Raw genomic sequence first — 12761 nt, 5'->3', positions numbered from 1 at the left:
AGCAGAGTGAAGCGTTTGGAATTTATTTGGTAAAAAAAAAAGGTTTATATATAAAAAAAAAAAAACAGTGACCAATTTTTGCTTATAGGTTCTTCAAAAAAATGAAAAATCTGTTAAATATCTTTGTAATATTCCAATCAAAAACAAGGTGAAATAGCAATAAATAACATATTCAACAAGAAGAAAACTGGAGAATGGAGGATAGTTAAATCATATTATAGATATGTCATTTTTTTATTTATTTTTTTTTAGCTTGAATCTTCAAGGGTTTCTGTGAACATTTACTCCCGGGTGTAATTTTAACCACAGTCTGATGTTTCCTGTTCATCCCCTCTTAAAGAGTCAGTGCCCTGCTATTAGAATGAAGACGATAAACATGAAAAAAGCATGACCAATTTTAAAAGGAAGCTGTGAAGAAAGAAATTCTTACTTAATATAATCACACTATCTGTATTGTCACCGTTTTCTATATATGTTATACTTTTATCCTTGTTATCACATACAACCTTTTTTCCTCCCCTTCCACCAAATTATGTCATTATAAGTATATTTGCTACAACCTCCATAAAGTAAAGTAGACCTTCCTCCAACGGCACATACAAATTTAAATGGACCTGCAGCCCAAAGGCTGACATTTGGAGCAAATCCCCTGCTGACTTAATCATGCCAAATATTGCGTGTCATTTTTGCACCACACTTGGACCTGGCTGATGGTAGTAGTAGTAATTCACCACTGCTGTGAGAGAGGACTCCTGGGGTGACGTGCCTTGTGCTAGAGCCTCTCCTCTCTCCTCCATCCGTGTTTTTTCCTCCGCTGCCGCCTGCCTGCCTCCGTCCCTTCTGTCCCATGGAGCAGAAGGACACCGACGTCAGAAAGACAGAGACCATCTGTGATGTTAGGCAAAGAATACTAGTAGTGGCAACACCACCGATAATCTTTTATTATTAACGTCACAGCTACAGTTACGTTTTAAGCATTTTTTATTTTAAAAGATAAATACATAAATAAGAATAAGAATAGTGTCGCATATAGCATTTTTATTTCATTTCCCCTCTTGTGGCACCGCCTACTTCAGTCAGCCTTCCCAGCTGCCTGTTTACCTACCCATGTGCCGCGAGCCCCGCAAAGCCCGCCTCTCCCTCACGTTTAGCCACTCATCTGGCTCCTTTTGAATAAAGGAACTGCCACCCTGTCCAATCATATGAGTGCTCTTTGACAGCGTCAGCGACTTAAACATGGCAGCGCACGTAGCCGGGGCGGTGAGAAGACTTGTGACACAGTAAGTCCTGTCGTCCTTAGCACACGTCCCTCCTCACACACGGTCAGTCTTTATTGGAAAACCCAGCCTGCACAATTTCACATCCCTTGAACGCTTGTGTGAAAAGTTTGACCGCCGTTTAGCGGTCGTGGGTGTTGGCCAAGTGTCAGTTGTTTGTTTAGCTAAACAGGAGTGTAACTAAACGCTAGGAGAGATGTCAGGCTACTACAGACTTTAGGACCTGGCTGTGGCAGTGTTTTCTTCTTAAGGTTTCCCGAGACCTCCCATAAGTTGTATCACATCTACTTCATTGTTTGCTAGCTGCGCCGTAAATTCAGACGCTCGTATTGCCATTCACCTTGGTTGAAGTCAAGCTATGTGCTTTCCCATTAGTTTGTTCAGGTTTGTATTTTAGACGGAGTCCGTTTTTGGCGGCACACGTCTTGACCTCTTCTGTCTGTTGTTTGGTTTTATGGAGCACGTTGTCGCATGCAAGAACTACAGATATTTGTCACTCAAGGTCACATGAGTAAACTTAATTTTCAGATATGTATTCACAGTTGGAACGCCCTTTTAGCCGACGTTCACAATGCATGTATTGAAATATTTTTTTATTTTTTTATTTTTTTCTTTGCATGGTTGGTTTAAATGCAACTATCAAACTGAAGTGGGAACACACGTGTTCACTGTCATAAAAAAGTCAGACATGGGCCAATTTTGCTTAATTTATGAATGTAGCCTCGTCATCCCATAAAAACATTTGCACGTTTACATGTTACTTTAAGTAAAACCCACCAAAACCCTCTCACACAAAAGTCCTCAATCACACATTTCATTCACTTGGCACAATAAAACTAAACAACAACAACAATCAACCCACCCCAAATCAGTCATTATTTTAGCCAAAAAGAAGGAAGATTTTACTCGCAAGATTGCTTAGTTCAGTCTGTTTAGTTTTGTTTTCAGTTAAAAATTTCCTATAGCTAGTTAAATGTTATCAATTAAAACGATTCTGATTCAGAACAAAGTCAAAGTTAATTTTTTTTTTCAAACTCAAATAATTCCAGCACTTTCTATATTATTTGTCCCTGTTCAACTTTAATAATCATATCAATCTAAAAAAAAAACAACAACAGATGTTGTACAGATTGACCTTTAGTGTTCCAAGCCTTTTTTACACTGGACAAAATTCCAGTTGAATATACTTAAGAAGAAATGCTTGTACATTCTCCTAACTTTTAAAAACTTTGTTTCATCTGTTTACTTTGAAGTATACGAACTCAAATCGCTTAATTGCATTTCTGTCAGAGTCTTGAGAAACGCGACTAACAACGCTTGAGTTGAGTGTCCGTTTACGTTGCGATGAAATTCAGCGGCAGATGTGCGGCTGTCAGACTTGTCCTGTCAGCCGTTCTCAAGCGTCATATCATGCAAATCTTGTCCGACGTGTAATGAGAAACTTGAAAGAGTTTGAATGTCATTTACAACGGAGTTAAGCGGCCTTGATATTCCGGGAATGTCTCTGTGCCGGCTGTTAAACTGCACTGTGACATGCGGCTCCAATTCAAGGCACATGCATTTCCAGAGACACACAGCTGATGATGCTTCCAAATTAGAGGGTGAACTGACTGTCATGCCTGTGTGTGTGTGTAATGATACCCAAACCATAGTTTCTCAGCTGTCTTTGATTCCCTTTTATATTTAATTTTATGTTTTTTCCTTTTTTGTGAAAAAACAAAAAACAAAACATCCAGTGAAAAGAACCTGCATAAGCATTCAGCACTGCTCAGCATATTACTCACGGTGAATTTTGGGAAGCTGCAGCTGCCTGGTTATACGCAGCCCTCTCGGAAGGCTGGGTTTCTGGAAAAGAATGTGAGTGCTTGTTTTTTATGGACAGCCTAGAGCCCTCGTCGCGGCATTGGCGGCAGACTGCTCTTTGTCACAAACACCCCCCCTGTCAAAGATGCAACAGCATCCTGGAGGAAGCATTGACTGCTTGCAATGAAGTCGACAAGTGATGAAAGTAGCCTAGAGGTTGTCAATTAAGAGCGCCAGGGCCTGGACCTTATAAGTTAATGGGCAGTTTCCCTTCTCTGTGCCTGCTTGTGCTTTATAGCTCAGCTTATAAAAAAAAAAAAAAAACTCCCAAGTGTAAATGCACCCCTATAACATTTTCAATTAAGATAAGGAGCATAAAGCAGTGCTGAGACTTGGCAGCCATGCTTAAATGTGGCATTTGGCGCAAATTAGGAGGGGGGATTTTCAATTGCCTCGGTTGTTTTAAAACAGCAGCCACTGTGCAGAATTTTATTTTGATGGCACTTCATGCTGACTGGAAGCATTACAGACGTCCCGGTGTCTTTCCATTACCGGTTCCTTTAGCTCGGTCGTATGGATGCACAGCCTGATGTTTAAAAGCCGCGTCTTCTCTGTTGCACAAGGCATGACGGGCGAGACGTTGCTCAGACGTTCATTTGCAACATCGCTCTCTCTCTCTCTGAGCATTAGCCGACAATTAACGTTGTAAAGTAATTCATTGTTCCCCAGAAGATTGGCTAATTTAAAAGTCCAAAACCCACTAGAGGGTAACACAATTAGCCGTAATAAAAATAAAGCTGAGCTGATTATTTTACAACAACTCATTTTCCCCCTCCTTCTCTAATATTATTGTAGAAGCTTAGAGGACATCATCTGTTCTCATCTGGTGTTGAGCGCGCTCTGGCTTCCGGCAGAAAAAATAAATGAGTGTTGAATAAACACCACTGTGTTGACACCTCATTTCCTCATTGATTGGTGGTGGAGGCTGGGCTTGAGGTGTGTGGCCATAATCCAATCAGGCAAGAAAACAACCACGGTAACTGTGTAACCAAGGTCTGAAGCGAGGCTGTGCAAGACTGCCCGCTTGATACCTTCATCCGGGACTAATACATAAAATGACAGCAGCACTAATAAAAAAAATACGACTTGGAATAAATTAGATGCCCAAATAAAACTTGTTTTATTGAGCCAAATTAATGTTTTTGTTTTTTTTCAACAGTTCCATTGCCTGCAGTTGCATTTACCAGCGTCGACAGGGACATTTTGTCTTTTTTTGAGTTGAGGGAATCAATAAGTCGCTCCATTACCTGTTGTTGACCCGGCCACTCGCCCCTTTGAAACTGGCCACGGAGCGTTAAGTAACACATGTTGCTGTGCGAAAACAAAGCTGCGGTGACTGGCGTGGCGGCCAGCTGAGTAAACGTGTTGAGAGAGCGATGTGGGATGACAGAGGAGAGAGGGAGGGAGGCCTACACTTGCTCCAGCTCTGACCAAGGTGGATTCATGTAGCCAACAGATGGATTGGTTACCCTGTATCCCCATAGAGAGAGAAGGGAGGGCGGGGGGGGGGACCCAACCAAAACAAGTGTCTTTGCTCGAGCAGTGAAGCCTTTGATCAACAGCACATCTTGGGCTTCAGAGCTGGACTCCTCGGGACCCCGGGCGCGCACATGGAATCGCATCTGTATAAACAGGGCCAGGGAGGAATGTGTGAACAATGCGACCAAAGTAATTTTTTTTTCCTCTCTCTCGAAACGTAGCACTGACTTGGCTAATGAGTCATTTGTGCGTTGTTGTTTTGTTTTTTTTAAAGAAACGAACTGAAGTGGTCTGGTAGAATAGAAGTCAGGGACATGTTTTTAATCAGCGAAGCACAAACGGGAAAACATGTTTTTCTTTTTCCCAGTGTGAGGTAATGGTACCATAAAGAAATTATGCCTTTTTTTTTTTTTTTTTTTCTACAACGTGACACCTTTCTTTCGTCTTATTTGGTGCGTTTTTTGTTTAATTTTCTGATAGATTGTAAAGCCATCTGCAACATTGACGTGCTCCTGCTAGATTAAATCTTTGCATCACGTGCAGTATGCGCACATTCCCTTTTTGTCGCACACAGCCCAAACTGTGAGGAATCCCCCATTTCTTTCCCCAGCTCTCACGGGGCGATTTATTTACGCTATATCCATCTTTTTATGGAACTCTTAAGGATTTACTGTATGTATGACTAACCATTTCTAATAAAAAGTGTGTCGGTCCTGTAAAGCTCAGCCTATATAGCATTAATGGGTAGCAGTCGGTTGTGTGTGGGCAGGATATTGCTTCCAGATTTCTTCTTTTTTTTTTTTTGTTACCTTGGCTGCGCTGTCTGAAGGGCGAAGGGCTTGTTTTGGCCATGAAAGGGATTCAGGTTAGATTTTCACCTCGCCAGGGCTGCGTTTGCATCGCTTGTTTACATTTTTTTTTCTTCTTTCCTTAATTAATCAGAGGAAGACGATTCCGCCTCCCTCTCCCCCCTTTTACCCAGGTGGGATTCTAGTGTTCTCACGGCAGGTGAGGTTGGCTCGTTGCCACCATGGCGGTTGGCTAGTTCCAGGGCGGTGAGGTGTAATTTACCCAGCATTTCCTGTCTGATACACAGCACCCTAATGAGTTAGAGAGCCGCTTTTATAGCAGAGTGTTTGGTAACCAGGTACAGCAGGGGGTTGTGTATGTATGTGTGTGTGTGTGCGATGGGGGGCTGGGGGTGGGGGGTTCTCTGCATGTGCCTTCCTCTCCTTTCTCATACTGTACATCCACCTATTGGTGGGACTTTTTTGTTATTTTAAATAACTGTGCTTGGGTCCTTGTTCTGGCCAAGTTGCTGCAGTTCTTGGTCCAACCCCTCGGTGTCAGGCTTGACGGTAAGCTTAGTCATGGGGAATCCGGGAACCCTGTGGCTGTGATTCATGTTCTTTGTCAAGTGAAGTTTCTTTTTTTTATGGACGGAACGCAAGAAACCTCTTTTTCAAACTCAGTTGTAATCACATTGTGCTGTTCAGATAAAAAGAAAAAGATAAAGATTTGCTTGAATACTTTTCAAGTAATTACTACATTTTCTATATCCTAATTAACAAGTAGAATTTGTCAAATTATATGCAGCTGAGAATCATTAGGTTGTTTTGGGGTTAGCTGTGGTTATTGACGGAAATGCGTGTGTTTTTCATGTAAATGCACAGAAACTAATTGATGCATCTATTGACGGCTGCATGGATGAATAGGGAGCGAGGTTCTGAGAGATCCCTGTGAAAACCTGGAGCTGTGCGTTGCACTTGTGTCATTGGTATTCACGTCCCGCTGCTTCCTCTTATTATATTTCGCTAATTCCAGTTTGTTTGGTTTTTTTCGCGCCTTAAGAAAACTTCCTGAAGTGACAAACCCACGTTGAGCGTTTCTGTGATCATTATCACCACGAGCTATAAGAAGAAAAGAAGGCGGCCTCTCGTGTGGCTGTCTGCATTAATTTATGGAAAGCAAGAATTTATTACTTCTGACTCGCAGGCCTGGAGGCTTTTTTTTTGTTTTGTTTTGTTTTGCCATATTTGGCGCTGACTTGCACTTCTTCATCTCTTCACGCGGTTCAGACAGGCAGCCTCCTGCTAACGTTGTACTTCATTAGAACCAGGCTCGAGCGCTGCCACACACATTCAAACAGCACGGCCATCTCCCCGGCATCAAAGGAGGGTTTTATACAAAGGGTTGTCTCTGTCTGTCTTCCCATTAGACTCTACTAATGATGCATGCCGCACACGTTTTTTTTTGTTTTGTTTTTTTTACATCGACGCCCCCTGCTCCACGCCACTCATTGACACCCTCAATCTTTTGCCTCCATGTCCAACTCCTCTCCTTCCCCTTCTTCTCCCTTCTCTCACTTCAACTGTGTTTGTTTGGCTGCTGGGTTTTGTTTGTTTATTGTTTCCAGATGGCAGACGCAGACTTCATTTGAGCGGCTTTCAAGTTCCCAGAGAGATTTTTACTGCCTTGGCTCAAGCGCTTATCCTGTTTCCTCTAGCAGGGCTTTATGATGGGCCCTTTATACGAAGCAACTGGAAACAACTGTCACTACCAGTCTGGGTCAGGAGAAAAAGACAGAAAGTTCCTATTTATTTTTCCCCGAGCGCCCTGTCTGAATATTGCAACGGGTGAAAGTGCAGTTGAAGACGCCCTCCCTCCTTCCCAGTTGATAATTACCTTAATTGGCTTCAGGGAATAAGAGAGTGTGCTTAATTGCGTTCCCCAATCCAGACTTCAAATGCATCATCACAGCGGTCCCAGAGGAAAATCATGACAGTTACGACAACACGCTCGTAGTCCTCCTGAAGTTTTTCTTAAGTACCTTTCCCCCGTCTAGTCTGGGCATCATTAAGTCCTGTGACATCACTTATTTACAGGAAAACTTGCCCAGTAATTGTCATGGGGGTCGTACCCGTGCGTGTGTTTACTCATCGGATGCGGTTTTTTAAGACGGAGTAGCAGTCAAAGCCCCTCGGCTTTATAAGACCCGCCCCCTTCTCTTGAAAGAGGCCATTTCTCCCGACGGCTGCTGAATGAGTGATTACCCCGGCATTCCGACCTGCCTAATCCCATTTCTAGCCACGATTTAACAGAGGAGCAGCGGCTAAGGCAGCACATTCACTGACTCACACGCGAAGGATTCAATGGAATCAAATGTCAAGCTGTCGGCCTTAATAATTTTCGTATTGACAAATAAGTTGCCGCACGCGCGTCTCACCGGCACAGTGGCGTCAGTGAGCAACACATCGAACCGTATGTTTTCAGATTTTTACTACATCATGCCTCAATATCTTTATGCGTATATAGACGGCGAGGTTTGTACCGCACGTGTCGCCGGCCGCCGCACTAACCCGACGGTGACCCACAACAAGACGGTCCGAGCTAAAGTGCGAGGGAGATCGGCCTTAAACATTTATGTAATCGCTGGTGTTTGTGTTTTACCACCACTGAGCGCCTGGCTGCTCGGCTAATCTCATCAGGGTTTGGGCGCTGGTGCCGGGGTGAGAGAGAGGGCAGCCTAGTGTGACCCATATCTCCATGCCAGGACGGCCACAAAAACGCTGGCTCCTCGGAACACTTCCACCAGAGTTTACTACGAGGCTCGCTGCCAGGGTGTTTACTACCGAACTGTCTGGTGCAACAAGATAATGCCTCCGCTAATGCCCTTTGAGGACACAGACACTCTTACTGAGGAGGTTCTGCTCCTATTTTTCTTTACGCCAGACTATTTGCACCTTCGTCATGCCACGTCGGTGTAACGGAATATTGTAGAAATCATTTATGGGGTGAATATCATTTGATCATGTCATTTCTGCTGTGAATCCTTTATCTCTTGGGAGTCCATGAAATGCTTCCTTCCAATGTGGTAGAGTTTGATGATTTACCAAGATTGCCCATGCTGACCCAAATCTCAGCCATATTTGTTTTTATTCACCCGAAAAGCGTGCAACTTGTAAAAGGCAGTGCGCTCTCCATGGAAGAGTTTAAAACACATATAGCTCATGCAGTTTGGAAACAAGTTGTTAATTGACATCAACAAACATCCTTCGTTCCGATATTTTAAAGTCTCAGCTGTTGTTTAAAATTGGCAAAGTTTAAAAGTGAGAATAAACATTGAGGAGTGAAATCCATTAAGATCAGACTGATCTATTACTATGGCTGCAAAGTGTTTTAACTTTAGCAGCTCGTAAAAAAAAAAAAGGAAAAATTGGTTTTTCACTTCCTCAGTTACACAGATCATTTGCGTAAGTACACACAGCAATATCTCAACCCACCATTCACATGGTGCAGACAGGCTCGCAGGGGGGTGTGGGGGGGGAAAGAAAGGTCCAGTGGGCTGTTTGATCTAATTTAAACCTGGGGTTATATTTGAGCCATTTCAGTCCCCTGACGTCTCTGCAGTCTGAGCTTTGGGTCCATGTAGACGCAGGGGCGCAGTAAAGGAAGTTCCCCCACACGAGATATGGCCAGTTTTCCTATTTTGCTTTCAGGATGTGTTCTAATATTTAACTTTCCATTTTGTAACAACGCTAGCCATTGATATGGTGGCCAGAAATTGCTGTGCTGCCCCTTTGTGTGTCACGGGTTTGGACCTTTACTGGTTTCCCGGTGAAGTTGAGCAACTTCAACTGAAAGAAAAACGATGTTATTTCATCCAAATTCAAAGTGGAGAGACTTACAAATGACTTTTGCACCGGCCTGTCTTCCTTCAAACTGCTAAATAGCCAAAACAGACAGGTGCCGATTGATCATTATGCCAGAATCACCCACCAAGAACTGTTGCGAGCGGTGAACCAAAAAAACAGCGTACGGTCAGACAGTCAAACGCATCTCCACGGCTCTTTATACGGCCGTGCCAACCTTTCCCATTTCATTAACACTGTCTTCACCATCTGCTCTCATTAACTCATCCCTGTCCAAGCTGTTGTTACTGTGTCACATGTCACTAGTGTGACCAAACGGCACACCTGTTAAATAATTGGCTCTTTGATGGGTGGACCAAACTTAAGACTTTACCTGTTTACCAATGCATGCATTACGCTTGTGGCACATTCTAACCAACAAAGGTTACAATTTGGCCTTTCTCTCTTACTGCGCATTACATTTTGTATGAAACTCCCAGACCAACTGACTTCTCATCCTGATTCCGCGTAAAGCCGATGTCTTTCATTGCTGGTGAGAGCAGAACAGTTTAATGAAACACCATACGCAGTTTGGTGCGGGCCTGATGGGCCTTTGAGTTGCAATAACGATTAATGCAGAAACCCATCTGGGAGCGCATGTTCACATCAAACAAACCATTTAAAAGAGTTGAAATTCTTGCTGGGGCCTAATTATAGCTGATATGGCAACAAACAAGTCATTATTATCTTGTTTTCTTCCATTAGCCCAGCCCACCAGACACCCGTGAGTATTGTAATGAATAGCTTTTGTTTCTGAAAATTGATATGGGGGCTGTGAATTACACATCAGATCAATTTGAATTTCTAATTTATTCTCCCTGAACTTGAGAATGTTTCAGTTACGGTGGAAAATGTGAGGATACACATGCGAGACGTGAACAGTTTGGGAAAGCTCTTATTTATTTATCTAGCTGAGGAAGGCTACCAAATTTCTGTTACTGTCATCAGTTCTCCGTAGCAGCCTTTTAAGAGCGATGACCCTGTGTACGTCTCGCCTAGTCATGAGTTTAGCTCTTTAGCCAACAGCCTTCTACCTAAGCGTATTAAATCGATAGATTAGAAACACGCCTCGCTGTGATGTAAAGGCTTGTATACTGTCATGCACACAAAGCACAATCAGCGCTCTAGATTCACCAGTGTTTGATGTATTCAGATTGACAAACGCACTTCCCCCTATCAAACCCTTCCAAATAAACTCCAACCAAAAGGCTGACAAACAAAAGGTGCCCCTAGTTTCCTCTGATTGTTCCTTGAAATGATTTCCGACATGGATCTGAACTCCGTGTACCGCCGCTTGATCTCTCTGCGTATTGCACAACGCTTTGTCCAAAGTCGTTTGAAGACATCCATCCTCTTTTAGGTTTGCATTTTGTTTCTCATTCGACCCTATTCAGCATGAAAAGTGGAATCTGCCGTGAATCGGGAGGCAGCGTAGGCAGGACCACAAGCAAATTGCCATGGCTTTTAGTCCCGTCTTCGATGATGCGGTACTTCCTCAGGCTTTTGTTTCCCGTTTGGGGCACAGCTGTCAGACTAGGTGCTATCCACGCTCCCCTCCCAAAAACCTCAGGCCACGCGCCACTGCACCCCCAAACGCTAAATGGGAGCATTAGACACACCATGTTAAGGACTGCTGGTGTTTGAGCTGTGGCTCTGGGTGCGTATCTTGTCCCAAGGCCAGAAGCATGCACATTATCGCAAACACCCGCTCGCAGCTGCACGCCATTCTCCAAAAGTGATCTTCTGCTTTGTGCCCCGCTCAAAGACAATAGATTTATTCTTTTGTGTTCACCATCCCATTGTCCCGCCACTGACTTCTGTTTTGCGCGCTTCCCGTTGACCCGGCCTGTGCTTTTGTCCTCCCTCCTCCACCCTCGACCCACCCAGCTCCTGATCTGCACCATGAAAATACCCACAAGGGCCTATCTGCCCATATGTAGTGTTGCAGATTCTGATTATGCACCACCGGCATCACACCTCAGCAGGGTATTTCCAAACATGAAAATTAATTCACAGCTAAATGCTGCTATATGCAGTCAGAGAGGGAAAAGGTGAAGAAAAAAATCAAACACAGGTTTACACCAGTGAACAGCATCAGAATTAAGAAAAGAGAGCCTTGAGGCAGGTAGAGGCCAGTGTTCATTAATGTGCAAAGCAAATGTAACTGCCCTCACAGCCCCCCCCGCCCCCCCACTTCTTTAAAGAACACGCACAGTTGCACAAATTCATGGGCCCTTCTCAATAGGGAGACAAGCTGTTTGGTTGTTGCAAAGTTCATTGGTTAAAAATAAAAAATAAAAAATTGACCTAAATAAAATAAATGTAAAATATTCCTGGAGCTGTTTCAAAATCAAGTTAATGGAAAAAGAAGAATAAAATTAGCATAATGAGCAGTAATTATAAACAGAGCTGGAAACTCATTGGAGGACTGCATTGATTAACCTGAAATTCAAAAAGTTTGGGTTTGAAAAAAGCAAACTTTATCTTTAAGATAAGCTTCCCTCCATTATCAAAAACAATATGAAGCTAAAAAAAAAACACTTAACATTTAGATTAGAAGTCATGCTCAAATATAATTTCTTAAATTCGAGCATTTTATTTATTATAGGGCATTGTGAAATTTTTAGCGGCAGTTTATGTGTCTTGTAAGAGGGTCAGTTATGAACTTTAGCATGAAAGAACTTTGGCTTGACTTTGTCTCAGAGCAATGCAAATGGAATTGCCCCCCGGTGGTTTGGAATGCACCCAGCTGGCCTTTAAAAGGTGATAATTGGAAAATACAGGATGAAGCCACAGTCAAAGTGGGAACCTTGTGTTAGACCAAGTTAGCCATGGTAAGGATGAAGGAGTAAAACATGTAGCATGGAGGGTTAAGAAAAACACACCTTTAACTGAAATCTCACAGTTTTTGCTGTTTTTATTCACTTGCACATAAGTTGCAAAACTGACTCTTAACTTGACACTTCTTTCAAAACATGTCTTGAGACAAAGCCATGGAAAATGTTCCTGCAAACACAAGACATGACTATCTCATTCCAGAATTATATTTGTAATTTATAAAACAAATCAACCTGAATGCCTGATTGAAATTCAATATAAGTGATACAATCATGTTAGCTAGTTAACTACTAGCAGATATTTGAAAGTGTGAAGTCTCTGTCCTTCACACTCACACAAAGCAATGTTTTGAGGGTGAGACTCACACACTTATACAATCAAAATTTTAAGTACAGATTGATTTAGAAGACACAGAGTGTATGTTATACTTTATATGCGACCAAGATAATTCTAAAAGGACCCGCTGCATTTCCAAGTTTAGACTACTTCGTCGTTCCATTACTCTTTGGGATTTCAGTCAACAACTGTCAAATGAACGGCCGCAGTTCAGAAGTATATCAACAAACTCCAAAAATAGATCCAACCAAAAGACCACTGAAGCCAATGGGTCAGT

At 42.8% G+C, this 12761-nt stretch overlaps 1 protein-coding gene across 1 annotated transcript in view; it reads left to right on the top strand.

Annotated features, from left to right (window-relative positions):
• Positions 1–1217: 1217 nt before the first annotated feature.
• The window catches only part of clybl (citrate lyase beta like), a 51826-nt gene continuing 40282 nt past the window's right edge, over positions 1218–12761 (top strand). The window contains exon 1 of the mRNA XM_076031106.1: positions 1218–1280. Within this exon, the coding sequence (XP_075887221.1) occupies positions 1237–1280 (44 nt within the window). The 5' untranslated portion in view covers positions 1218–1236. The remainder of the gene's footprint in view (positions 1281–12761) is intronic.

This window comes from Nelusetta ayraudi, unplaced genomic scaffold, assembly GCF_046127955.1.
Source record: "Nelusetta ayraudi isolate G7.1 ecotype Tasmania unplaced genomic scaffold, CSIRO-AGI_Nayr_v1 ptg000031l, whole genome shotgun sequence".
NCBI lineage: Eukaryota > Metazoa > Chordata > Actinopteri > Tetraodontiformes > Monacanthidae > Nelusetta > Nelusetta ayraudi.
Note: the sequence above shows the minus strand (reverse complement) of the source record. Positions and strands in the feature narration are given on the sequence as shown.